Source organism: Trichosurus vulpecula, chromosome 1 (assembly GCF_011100635.1).
Source record: "Trichosurus vulpecula isolate mTriVul1 chromosome 1, mTriVul1.pri, whole genome shotgun sequence".
Lineage (NCBI taxonomy): Eukaryota > Metazoa > Chordata > Mammalia > Diprotodontia > Phalangeridae > Trichosurus > Trichosurus vulpecula.
The window spans coordinates 552,002,785-552,017,409 of NC_050573.1; the positions used below are offsets into that span (position 1 = coordinate 552,002,785).

Sequence of the window (14,625 nt, forward strand, 5' to 3'; positions counted from 1 at the left end):
GTGGATAAAGTTCTAGTCTTGGAGTCATGCAAGACATGAGTTCAAATCCTCCCTCAGACCACTAGTATCTGCACGACCTTTGGCAAGGCACTTAGTCTCTCAACTTCAGTCTCTCCATCTCCAAGACTGGAATCATGATAACAGCAGCACTGGACCCTCAGGACGTCCTAATTCTACCTGCACTATTCCTGTGATTTGTAACATGTGACCAATTTTTTTACAAGATGCTATGTCACATTCAGAGTCAAATGACCCTAAAAATCACAGTTTATTATGATTCAAAAATGTAATTTTTAATCACTCTAGAATATGAATGATTCCTAGACAACTCTTTCCCAAGAAAGATTTCTATTCCCACTGACGTCCTTTGAGAGTACTCAGGCTTAAGGTAAAAGTTAGAATACCTTGTGATATCATTCTTTCTAGTACTCCAACAAGTCTTCTTTTTATCCCCCCCAACCAAAAGTGACTTCTTTCTACCTACGTACTAACCTAACCCTGTGTACCTCTTTCACTTTATATTCACAATTTACCATGTAACATAAATTTTTGTATTTACATATGTTTCCTTAAAAAAAGGAAAAAGCCATGCCAGGGCAATGACTAAGTTCTGTATGTCCTCCACCAATGCTTTATAAGTAGTAGATGCTGAAATATTCATAGACTAAATTATGCCAATTTGTTTTTCCTTAAAACATATGGGAAACAAAATTCCCTGGTTTTCAAAAACACCTACCACTATTCCTAGATCTTAAGTGCCCTACTGAATATACAAGACTGCCATCTTTCTCCATAGTAAAATCCTCAAAAACCTAAGATTCTATTAAAATTCAAAGAGTGAAAACTGAATATGAGTGAGAATGTATACAATACTCTAAAACAATCTTCAGTCCAGAATGACCAAATATAATAATTCAATTAAACAAATAATTATTGGCATCTCTATGAGCAAGGCTGGATACTATATACTATGCTACATGCTGCGGGTAATAAGAAGTCGAAGATACATTCTACTCACAAGGGATTCATTGCTAAGTTGGCAAAATAAGACCAGCACATGAAAAGTTAAATAACTGTTCAAGACAACAGCGGAAATGCCACGAGACTCTACATAACTGTCACCCTGGTGGCAGTGATGGTAAATACTTTGGGTATTCAAGGGGAGGAGAAAGCACTTCAGAGTGAGGTAGCTGGGGAAGGCTGGGTACCAAGGAACCTTTCCTCACAAAGGTCTACGACCTGATTTTTCTCAGTCACCAGAGATTTCTTCAATTAGACTCTTGTCAGTTCTACTCAGCATTAAATAAGAAAGAAACTGAGGGAAGTTTAGTTCTTGAAACTTACTGCATTTTTAACTTCATTTACCCCAGAATTAGGGAAAACTCGCCATTTCAATATAGCAACATCTTCATTTAAATTATTTAAATTTAAATATTAAAGTATTTAAATTACTTTCAATTGTCATATCATTCTTGTGACAAATACAACCCTAATTCCTGAATCCTGTGCAAAGTATTAAAAATATTTCAAGGATGTGTCAGAGTTATTTTGACAATATACCTTCTTCAGATAAAAAAATCCAGTTAAAAAAATTAAAGTGTATTACCTTTGAACTTTCACTTTAAAGTATTTGTGTAAGGAAATTACCTCAGGAGCATGGTAAGCAATGCACTGCAAAATCCAATCAATAGCAGGAGAGTACAAGGTAAGATACAAAGGAATCTCCACGCCTTGCACCACCAACTGATTCTGAACTGTATCGCCATGAATCTAAAGGAGACACATACACAGAAAAAATTATAAATTCTTTTATATGTATATGTATTTTTCATATTAATTAAACTGATATAAATGGTAGTATAAAGATAAATTTATTTGTGTACATTAATATGCATATGGGGCAGCTCGATAGCCCAGTGGATACAGGCTAAGCCTGGAGTCAGAAGACCTAAGTTCAAATCCAACCTCAGCTATGTCCTAGCTGTGTGACCCTGGGCAAGTCACTTAACCTCTGCCTTAATTCACTAGAGAAGGAAGTAGCAAACCAGTCTAGTATCTTTGCCAAGAAAACCCAATGGACAGAGTCAGACATGACTGAACAACTGGACAACAACATAAATGTGTATGTTTGTGTATACATACACATGGTCACACAAGTTATTTTTCTGAATAGAAACGTGATAACACCGAAGAGAAAAATTAACCAATGAACAATGCATACTTATATGGACATTTTTTGCATATTCCTCAGGTTGTTAAAGCTAGAAAAAATATGCCCAAAGCATATACGTGTGTATATGTGTGTGTGTGTATATATATATATACACACATATATATATATATGTGTGTGTGTGTGTGTGTGTATATATATATGTATATGTGTGTATATATATATATATATATAATATATATATATATATATATATATAATATATATATATATATATATATAGCAAGGCTAGTAAACTGATAAAACAGACAGAAGACACTAAGAAAAACTAGTCAGGTGGAGATCTTTCTTGTTAACATACATATTTTTAATGATCTATACTTGGCCAGTATAAGCCATACATTTTAATTGCCAATAAAGGTGGCTGCATAATTTCTCAGCATAAACTCAATTTAAAGGCTATAAAGAATTTTCATCTTGAAAGACAAAATTGGATTGATGAATAAGATAAGTTTGTCATGTAACTGACCCATTAAGCAGTGTTTGTTTGGTTTTTTAAAGTTTTCTTACCTGTTTAAATGTAAGAAGGAAATCAAAAAAGTTCTTGTTTAGACTTTCTTTAAGATGTGGAGCTACTTCCATCCCAACCTACAGACAAATCAAAGCAAAATCATCTTCGGGCTTCCCAGCAGTTGATATTTACAGACAGATGTCTAAGGAACCAATCACAAAAGAGAGAACTCCGAAGTAGAATACATTGCTTAATTTGTCTATGACATTCTCTCCCTCTACAGAAAGTACAACAAATGTCTCTCATTTGTGAGAAGATGACCAACAAATCAAGAGAGATCTTCATTACAAGTTCTACTTTAATGTTTCATTGCTGTGGTTTCTTCCTCCACAGACATAGACTACAACACTTGGTAGGCCTTAGCAGCCCGTCTTAGTGGATTGCCATGGCAGTCCCTCCCTTCTCTCTCCCCCACCCCCCAAAAAAATCTAACCACCTCCTAGAGGCCAAACTTCTGAGATTAATTCTGAACTGGTCTTCTAACAGTCAATACCCAGTCTCACAATCAAAGTTTTTCTTGCTTCAAACCATCAGCCAGAGCTTGCACTTGAATGGTACAGGCTTTGTGAACTCAGGGTTCCCTCCATGCTAAGGCAAGACATTGTAATGTTTTGGTAGAGCTTAAGATCACTTTAAATATTAAATTAATTCTTTCTGTTACTCCAAATTAGCTCCTTGCAGAATCATCATTGAAGAAGTAAATTTTTACTTTTTAAAAAATAATGTTCAGCATAAAACACATTATGAAGCATATTACAATATAAACCCAGTAATTACAAGTATCATTTACTCAAAACAGCCGTTTCGCATTTGTAGTTGGAGCGATAAACTAGGTAATTATAGGGTATGTAATAAATGTGTGCTAGAATATATGTGAAAAGGTGTGTGATAAAAGAGTAGGAGTGGCATATTGAAAAACTCATATGAAACTGAGATCATGCCACATAAAAGTAGCTGATAAAGCTGGAAATCAAAACAATCTGAAAATTCCAGCTTTATCACCAAAATGCAACAAAAGAAATAACTTCTGTGAAGCAAGGGATGTTCACTAGAAACAACAGAAAGCTAAGAAGCTGAGTGAGACAAAGTCTGTAAATCCCTTTGAATCCACCTGAGAAAGACTAAGCCACTACGAATAACATACATAAAAAGTGAAATGCTAACGGGCAGGAATGTTGAATAAAAGCATCTAAAGAGAAACGTGACATTAACTTGCAGTGTTTGACTGCCTCGAATTCGACTTAATCATACCATAGAAAAGGGAATAATTATCTGTTAGGCACTATCGGCAGCAAAGAAAGCAACTGCACGAGAAAAGGAGGAGATTGACTCAAGGAGAAAAGTTAATCATACTTTCCTTTTATAAATAGCCTCCCAGTCCCGTCCCCACACCCACCCCCCACGCTACCCACTCAAATCTTTTGTTTGTTTCTTCCCAAGAAAAGCAAATGAGTAGCTTGAACTCTGCTTTGGGTGAGGATCACTTTCCCCCAGTGCAGCACTGTCAGCGTGTTCATCTCCCAAACTAGGGCTTTCTACATTTGTCTCAGATTATTCCCCAGTTAATTAAGGGGCTATCATTTACACTCTTAATATTAAAAAGCCTTTATATCCACACAATGTGGGGAATTAATACATGTCCTAGATTTATTAGGGCATTATCAAAGGCAGGATCTATCTTATCACCATTTAAGTCTCTCACTCCTGAGAGGCAACATTTTAAAGTTACAGCCACTACTGACTGATATTTTGTACATAACATTATCACCTCACCTCCTCGCTTTACTCATTTCTTTCTTTAAGATAATATAAATCTAGAAGAACAAGGTGTTCCCCCATCTAGTTGATTTTTTCATAAGTGAGAAACAGCATTAAGGTATAAGAGTCATTTTAAATATATTAGCTTATTGTGATAAACCACCTAATACAATTCTTTACACATAAGTGCTAAGTAAATGTTGACCGATTAAAGGATTGTTTGAGTCTTAATAAATTCAAAACTCGGCAGCCTTGGGGAAAACATTGTGTATACATGACATTCCTGAGTAGGTTATGAAAACATAAGTGTGTGGAGATATAAGGATATATTATAAAGGGGGAAAAAATCCCAGCCTTAAAATGACCATGTGTCTTCTATTGGCAGTGTTAAAAAAATTGTTTTAAAGGTCTCCTTTAAAGTGGGCATCTCGTTTATCCTGAGGGCAATTGTTGTGATTATCTGATTTCTTTTGCGATCAGTTAAGAGACTACACTTACTCCAGCATTGCTATATATCCTGGAAAAAGACAAAATCAAGACCTCTTGATTTAAATCTATTTGATTTAATAATATGCTTTGTTCTCAAAGTATTTTAATGTTCACCAGGATCTCATCAATCATTACGTTTGTTTTAAAAACTAATTATGTTGATATCACCATTACTGTGATGTCTCTACTTGGCTTGGCAGTGCCTCTGGGTTTTCAAAGGCTATGCCAACAAAATACAAGTTGGGGCAGGTCCTATCAAGCTTAGAATGGTTTGGAACATGGCCTTGATAGACTAGTATCCAAAACCCAGCCAACCTAAATTCTAAAAGGCTCATCACTAAAAGATTAACTACCAGGTGATGAATATATTTAGCCAAAGAAACCAATGAAACAGTCTCTCTACCAAAGCAACACGGGGCTACCATCTCCTTCAGTAGAACATCAACTTGGAGGGCAGGGACCGTTTCATTTTTGTCTTTGTACCCTGGGTAGCCAACACTGAGCCTTTCCAGAGTAGATACTTGTTAAACTAGAGGGATACCCGCACCATGAAATCACAAACCTTTAGACCTATTAGAGTGATAATGATGCTGATAAACCAGCAGCCATTGTTCACTGAACTACAAGAGGAACCTGGCAGAGGCTAACCAAAAACATTGTTTCCAAATAGAAACTGAAATATTTAAATACTTCAAGAACTAGAGGGTTTTCAAGTACTTTACAATCGACATAGCCCATAACCAAGGGGCAAACTGAAACCCTAGGCTGATTCGCAAGTAAAGCACACAGTCAATTCCATGACAGATTTTGCAACTTGTCCCATTGTTCTAAAAGAAGTCTCCACACTTTGCAAGTAGCAATGATGTTGTTCCCAAGTCCCTACCTTGACATGAACACAAAAGCACCAAATAAAAGTCAATGGGTTTTTAAAATGTCTTTCGTGTCAATGAAAACCAACCTAATGATGATACGTAGTCTTTAGGATTTTATTTTTGCCTTCCATCTTGGGAAGAACTGAGAAAAATTAACCCTGAAAAAAGTTGATTTTTATGATCTTATTTAATCAGCCAATCAAGTTAGACTATTGTGACATTAATTTTTTAAACAACACACATGGCCTAAGGAGTGCTTCATTCACTAGAATCAACAGCTAAGAAAGTCATTCTTTCAGTAACTTATGAGGTGGCAGAGGAGAAATGTTAGCATTTCAGGAAACATTGCATACATACATTTTAAATAGCACTCATTAAATCAAAGCCTACCCTGCACAGATATGCCCTGGCATATACTGAAACCAAAGGGTCGCCAATTCCTCTAATCATACATGTCAGCCGTGGGAGACATTCTGAAATTCCTCTGTTAGAAGTAAAGGAACAAAAAAGTCAGTATCACACACAGACATTTAAGAATGATAGCAATTTTTATGTAAATCTAAGAATTCTTATTTAAATTTTAGACACCAACCAAGGTCAATATCTTGAGACGTTTAAAAGCTATTGTTTTTGTTTCTTGGTACACTTTCCCCGCCTCCCTCATGGCTACTGTAATCCTTCACCCTCTTCAAGCCCCCAGGAGATGACACTTTTATTTTGCTGAGATTTTCTTCCCTCCCTCCATACCTCAAAATTTGATCTATCTTTTCTCCTTCTTTCCTCCTTGGCAGTCTCTGAGGGTAAGGTGGGACTCCTCCATGCCCTGGCTCAAGCTTCCACTTGTATTTTTAATCCCGCCCCCAACCATCTCCTCCAAGATCTTGCTTTGTCAATCATTCCTCCTCTCTCTTCAGTCTATGCCAATCTACTGACTTTTTCTCCTTGTGGCCAAGAGCGGGAAAAAACACCTTCCCCTTAACCCTGTTATCTCCCTCAAGTTATCATCTTCTTTCCTCCCCTCTCCTTTACTAAATTAAAAAAAAAAAAGGATTGGTCTATACTCACTTGCCTCCATCCACTCCTTCAACTCACTCGAACTCCCAGTAAATCTGGCTTTCATCTGCACCACTCAAAGGACACAAATGACCTCTTAATTACAAATTCCAGTGCTCTTTTCCTCAGTATCCCCATTTGACACTACTAATTACTCCTCCTCTTTCAGCTTCTATAACATAACTCTTCCTTGGTTCTCTTCCTGCCGCCTCAATTATTCCTTCTCAGTTTCATTCATTCATTCATGTTCCTTTTCCCATTCACTAAGTTAACTCTCAGTGCTCTATCCACTCTTCTCTATTTAGGGACTCTATTCCCTCCTTTGGCAATATTATGCATCCCTCTTGTCAGCACAGCGCTCAGAACATAGTAGGTACTGAAGAAATGCTTATTGATTCAATGATCACCTCTCTATGCAAATGACTCACCTCCATACATCTAGCCCTCATCTCTCCAGGACTCCAAGCCCGCATTTCCAACTCCCTCTTTAGATGTTCATTTACTGTTCCAACAACCAACACCTCAAACTCAACATGTCCAAGTATCCTCCACCAACAATAATTATCTATTTCTATTCATGGCACCATTAAAATTCCCACACACTTAAACTGGAAAGCTCTAGGCCACTGTTAAGAGTCACATGTGACTCTTCTCTCCTTCCTAATCCCCAGCATCCAATAGATTGCCAAGTCTTACTGATTCTACCTCAACATTTTCTCCTATCTATCCATTTCCCTCTATTTACACTGACACCAACTGAGTCCAGACCTCTGGTAGAGAGCTTTCAGTTGTATTCTGGTATTAGCCTTCAGTTGCTTCCTTATCCAACCCACACTTCATACAGCTGCCAAATTAATTTTCCTGATGCACAGATCTGACCGTGTCACTTTGTAGTTTAAAGTCCTTTAACTGCTCCCCCCAGAATAAAGGAAAAAATATAAATTCATTAGCCTGGCACTTAGAGCCCTTCATAATTTGGCCCCAGGCTACTTTTCCAGCCTTTCATGCTATTTCATTTCAGGAGTTGCTTTTCCACACTCCTGTCTTGCATTCTTCTAACTTGTCCGGAAATAACACTTCCTCCTAGCTCTACATGATGAAATACCTCATTTCATTCAAGACCCAGATCTGATACCCGGTCCTCCATACAATCTTGCTTAATCACCCACCTACCTAAATGAAAGAGATCTCTCTCTCTCTCTACACAATTTTATAGCGTTTTGCACAGACCTTTCTTCTGCCATCATTATATTCTAACTTCTATCAAACATTTTGGGTCCCATTTTTAATCGCTTCTGTCACTTATCTCCAACAGGAAATATAATTTTACTGTTTGATGAACTACTTATGTAAAAGATTTATTTCTATACTATCTTAATTGGGTCCTGATCTCACTTTCTTTCCCTCTGGCGCTCTACTTCCTTTCTCTTTACACGCTTTTTTTTTCCCATTCTCTTCTTTCAAACGAGTCGACGTCTTTTTGCTACCTTCCACTCTCATGCAGAATACACTATCAACACGCTTAGCTCACAGGGTAGTCCAAACCAGTTTTACTTGATGATGCCTTTATTCTATAGTTCTGGTGTAGTTCCCTGGTACCCAGGGAAGGTATCATCCATCATAAATGCTTCTTGAGCACCACCATCACCCAAAAAATTCATACCAGACATACCACGATCCAACTTCAACCCAGTGAGGCTAAATAACAAATAAAATCAGTAAAAATTTCTTGGAAACCTATGCTATGCATGGTATTGTGCTAGGTACTTTGGGGATAGAAAGTGGTACAAAACACAGTTCCTGCACTCAATTTATAATCCATTTAGTATTTGGCAATGTTACTAAGATATTTTACTGTCACTATAGCCAACATAACAGCCTCAACAAATATTATGAAATGAAATTATTATGCTTCAGAACTTTTGCTGTTCCGCACATTTGGCACTATGCTTACGTTTTGGACAAAAACTTGTTGCAGTTCAGGATGGCTGCTTCCACATAGCTACAACAAAAATTTTTAAGGAAAAAATATTTATGGGATATTCCCCTTGGTAGGGAAACAGGAAAGAACTGTTTATGAATTAAAATGATGCTGCCACTCCCCTACTCTAGTACCTATAACTCCTAGAAATAGTGTAATTTAGTTGGCCGACATCTTCTGTATTTTGTTTTTCTTGCTGTTCAGTTGTTTTCAGTCATGCCTGACTCTTTCTGACCCCATTTAGGGTTTTCTTGGCAAAGGTACTGGAGTGGTTTGCCATTTCCTTCTCCAGTTATTTTACCAATGAGGAAACTGAGGCAAACATGGTTAAGTGACTTGACCAGAGTCACACAGTGTCTGAATGTCTGAGGCCAGATTTGAGCTCAGGAAGATGAGTCTTCCTGACTCCAAGCCCAGCAGTCTAACTACTGCACCACCTAGCTGCCCAATTTTACATTCACTTCACAAGATTGTTGTAAGAATCAAATCAGATAATAAATGTAAAGTGTATGACAAACTCAAAGTGCTATACAAATATTAGCAATTACTATCATTACATTTTGTTTTCTAATTTGCAAAGTTATATTTTAAATAAACTTTGGAAAATCATGTTATCTCGTTACATTCTGAAATAAAATGGAAATAGGGGGTTTTATAATTAAAACTTTATCAGGGCATAAGCAATACACTATGCAATTAAGATTCAGGTAGTACAAGAGTCATATTCTTCATTAGAAGGCAAAGAGCTTCTAATTTGGTGTGTTCTCCTATTTTCAAACTAACAAACCACTGAGTAAGCCACAATGACTAAATTTTCCACAGAATGTTCATCACATGACTTCTGTTAACAGAAAAGATCTTTCAGCCAACTTTAAAATGATCAGGAAAAAAGGATACAATCTGGGAATAAGTTCCCTGATTGAGGCAATCTTGAAAAACCAATTTAAGCAAGTTTCTTTGGCCGTGTCATTTACATTCTCTGGAGAAAAGTGATCTGTAACACAAAAGTGAACATCCATAAGAATTTTCCTTCCTACATAAGGGATCTCTGCTTCTGCACGCTGTGTAACAGTGAAATCTTTGCTACGAAACATAGAACTGAGATACAAGAATCCTAATCTTCTGGCTTCCTCTTCTCTCTTCTTCCTCCAATGACGTAGATGTGTTCTACACCCACAAATAATTGATTTCTACAATGCAAACTAGGAAGCATACATCTTGAGAGGCTGAAATATTTAAGAAATCTATAATGTATTTAACTGCTTAAAATAAAATCTCAACTTCTGAAAGTATCACATTAGCCAAAAATGCTACGGCCTTGTGGAATTAAACCTGGAGAGGGAATTCCAAAACTGGTGCACTAATATTTTACTCACCTGTAATGTTATTCACTCAGTAACGTCACCACAAGACCATTACAGAAAGATTTCTCAGCAAGAGAACAAATAATGTGTAGTTGTTTATTTTAAATTACCTTCCAAAACATAATAGCACAATTTCTAAAACTGACCCAAAAGGGAGATATTTAATTAGCTTTTAGAGTAGCAAATTAATTCTAGCAGGGGGTTTTCTACCCATATCCCTAGCATTTAGTGACAGAAGATCAGAGGTTCAGATTTAGACATATTCATCACTAAGAAAAACTCCTAGTGTATTGACTGTGAGTCAATGAGAGAACAACAGCTAATCACAGCTGCCTGGAATGAAAAGATATGACATTGAGCATCTTTCCACACTGAACTCTTTGGATAGGCTTCATTCATCCAACATTAAGTACCACACATGCCATGCTCCAAAAGTAGTGAAAACATCCCAGCAAATATACAGAAAGATGTGATCACTTTTGAAAGCACTTATTTCTCTCCAGAAAGAATGGACAAAGAGGCTTGGGGGCATTTTTTGAAGTCTTTGTGACCTGTCAGTACTGAATTGTTTGTTATTTCCCTTCATATAATTAAAGCATGTAGTTTGGAATCACAAGGCCTTGGATATCATCTAGACCAACTCTCATTTAACAGAAAGGAAACTGAGGCTTCAAGATGCTGAATGCTTTGCTCAAGGTAACAAGGAAAGTTTACGGCAGAGCAAGAACTAGCACCCAAGTCTCCAGCACCCTACTCTAGGGTTCTTTCCATTACATCATCCTCTATTAACACAATTTGAATATACTGGAAATTACACTATGGATATGTTGCATTAAGTCCAAAGATTAGATGCTAAGTGTATATCTGCAGTCAATCAATAATAAAATTTGACACTGAGCTTGAAAATAGCCCACTGGACCATTTTAGAAAAAAAAGTTATGTTGTGTAAGATCAGAATTTTTTTTAAGAGAGACAGAAATTCCTATTTCTTAAATTACATCCAGAAAAACCCTTGAGTAACAAAGAGCAGAGATATTTCCTTTCCTGCTCTAATTACTCTGATGCTATGTTTGTTTTTCCATCAGGACACTGAGCTTATGTGGAAATATGGGGGGAAGAAAAATGTAATTTATTATATCTGCCAATTTCCACCTCCAATAGCTAAAGGTCTATTACATAACAGTGCTACAGAGTGTGAGGTCATCTTAGTTAAAATTTGCCCTGACTGCCAAGTCAGTTAAAGATACTGCTAAAACAAACAGAGCAAAAATCAGTTTCAGGGGAAAATGAGTTCTAACAACTTAAGGTAATGCAACAAAAGGCCATTCGATTCTGAAAAATTAGAAGTAAAGTAACTTTATCAGAGTAAAAAGGCTTTTCAAACATGTTTCATTAGAAGAGGCTAAACAAACTAACACCGATGTCATCAAGCTTCATACTTTTCATGGACCAAAAAGATTCTGGTATCTTTCACAGCTCATAGGAGTCAAGCTAGATTAACATTTCTTGGAGGCATAGAACTGAAATATTAGATCGTCTGTCAAAATTTTATTGAAACACAAAGAATGGGGATAAATACTACCAAATTTCTTCTCATTACACTTAATTCCTCAAGGCAATACTAATCTCAAAAGCTTTCTTCATCACTGATAAAATTCAATCCCAAGATCACTGAGCACAGGAATTCTTGTGTAACATTTTACTGTCTTGATTTCAGTTCTTGGAACAAGTAAAAACACATAACAAATGAAGTCTTTTTATTTATTAAAAAAAAAAAAAGAAAATGTTCACAACAACGAAAACAAACATTTATTAAGTCCATACCAGCATGGCACTGGCTAAGCGCTAGGAATACAAAGACAAAAAACTCAAGTATCTGCCTAGCCTCGAAGAGACTTCATTCTACTCTTAGTAGAACATAGAAGCCCAAATAAAATGAAAGCTACAGTGCAATACACCAAAAATCAAGGAATGAAATATTTGTTTGGCATAGCATACATTTTTGTCTTAAAATTTTTTTACATGTTAATTATATTTGATAAATTTGATAAATGATATTTGTCTGGAACACAAAAAGTTACAGCTTGCAAAACTGAATAAGTTTAATAATATAGCTGGATATATATATGTGTATATATATGGGGGTATATAGTTTAATAATAAGCTGGGAAAACTGAAATGAAATTTGGAAGAAATTATGTTTAACACAGCATCTTAGGCCATGTAATAATTAATAACTAGCATTCATACAGCACTTTAAGATTTGCAAAGCACTTTTACATGTTATCTCATTTGATCCTAATGCCAACCCCAAGAGATAAGCACTATTACTATTATGACCATAAGATAAAGGTAGATAGAGAAAGCAAAGAGGGAATCCCACAACTAGAACTTTGAGGGGAGGGAGGTTCTTAACCAAACAAGAGTTAATCATAAAAAAGAAAGACAATTTCAATTGTGAAAAAATTTTAAAACTCTAGAATAAACAAAATTAATGTAGCTAGGATGAAGAGCAACTGTTAAGTGAGAAAAAAGAAATCCTGCATAAAATATCATTGATAAGTCTAATATCCAAAACATAAAGGAAACTGACACAAACATAAGACCAGTATTTATTTCCCAAGGTATAAGTGGTCTAAAGATTGTAACAATTTTCACAGGAAGAGATGCAAAGTAGTAACAAACATGAAAGACTAGTCTAATCACTAATAGGAGAAATTAAAATCAAAATCCCTCTGAAATTAGCAAAGATAATAGTCAATAGTGATGAGACTGTAAGTTGGTCCAATCACTTTAAAAACAAATTCGGAATTTTGTGGGAACAGCTATTCAACTACTCATGTACCTTCTGGCCAAGCAATTCTCCTATTGATCATCTACCTCAATGAAGGCAGAAGCAGAAACAAAAATCCTATATATGTATTCATGTATATAGATAAGGAGGTATGTAAGTGTGTGTGTGTGTGTGCGTGTGCGTGTGTGTGTGTGTGTGTGTGTGTGTGTGTGTGTATGATAACAAACATTGGGAACAAAGTAAGAATGCATGGCTGGGCAAACTGTAATATATGAATCTAATGGAATGGTACTGTGCCATAACAAACGCTGACTGTTAGGAATTAGGACTGTTAGGAAGCCACGGGAAAATCTGTATGAACTGATACAAAGTAAAGCAAGCAGAATAAGAAAAACAATATATCTCACTCCAATAATGTAAATTAAAACAAAAACTAAAAGGCATCTGAAAGTTAATTAATTGTAGCAAGCAATCTTGTTCAGGAAAACAGATGATGAAACACAGCACCCTCTACAACTTAACCTCATTTGTGTCATGGACACTCCCACTCAACCCCAGCAATCAGGAAAAGCCTATGGACCCCTTCTCAGAATAATTTTCTCAAATGCACAAAATAAAATACATACAAGGGAAACCAAGCATAGTTACAGTTATCAAAATATTTTTTTAAGGTCCAAAAACCCCAGATTAAAAACCCTGCTCTACAGAGTAGAAAAGCAGGCATTTGTAGATACTAGAATGAGACATATGTTGTCAGACATGGTCACTGTGCCAGCTATTTTTACTTAACTGGTTTTCTGGTTAAAAGGAAGAGTTCAATGGAATGACAAGGGGAATACCAGAAAATTTCAAAATCAATGAGATAACATACAGCTACTCTTTCAGGAAAACCCCAGCAAACTCAGCTGAACATGAAATAACCTTGCAGTCAAGAGGCTAAATGAACTAGGAGAAGAAAAATGTCTTTAAAGACTATCGGAGAAGTGCGACGCTATTTATTCCCAAGAGTTCTTTTCCCCACTGTACTCTGCCAACCATTCTAATCTGGGAATTAGATCTGAGAACAATCTGCTAAGTAAAATAATGCACAATCAGCAATCTGCAAAAACTCATTTCATATTCAGCACTGGAAGGAATGTGAAGCCAAAATGTGGACTGCGTGTTACCAACCTCATGGGGCCAAAATCATAAAATACTGGAACCAAGTAGGTGCTTAACAAATGTTTGTGAAAGTGAGGTCAACTCTCTCAAATGACAAATGAAGAAACAGAATCCAAGAGGCAAAATGACTTGTCTGCAATTGCATCACCGGGCTTAGAACCCAGGATGCTCGACTCCTCTTCTAATGCTCTTTCACTAAAACATATTGCCTCAATTTTGGACTAACACTGTCAAAGAAAGACTACTAGGATTTGCAAATTAAGTGAAATCAAGAAGAGCAAGAACAAAGATGAATAAAGGGAAAAGGGCCTTACTACCAGGCTAATTTAGTTACACATACAGAATCTCATCATCTCCCCATACAGTCCTCTTTCAAGATGTAAAAATAAAGAAGAAGCACTGCCCCTACCTT

The 14,625-nt window shown here is 36.3% G+C and overlaps 1 protein-coding gene across 1 annotated transcript in view; it reads right to left on the reverse strand.

Moving 5' to 3' along the window:
• The window catches only part of VPS35L (VPS35 endosomal protein sorting factor like), a 122,017-nt gene that overhangs the window by 78,267 nt on the left and 29,125 nt on the right, over window positions 1-14,625 (reverse strand). The window contains exons 10-14 of the mRNA XM_036741682.1: window positions 9,792-9,888; window positions 8,868-8,915; window positions 6,251-6,344; window positions 2,741-2,818; window positions 1,648-1,770 (exon numbers count right to left, since the gene is read on the reverse strand). Coding sequence (XP_036597577.1) covers window positions 1,648-1,770; window positions 2,741-2,818; window positions 6,251-6,344; window positions 8,868-8,915; window positions 9,792-9,888 — 440 coding nt within the window. The remainder of the gene's footprint in view (window positions 1-1,647; window positions 1,771-2,740; window positions 2,819-6,250; window positions 6,345-8,867; window positions 8,916-9,791; window positions 9,889-14,625) is intronic.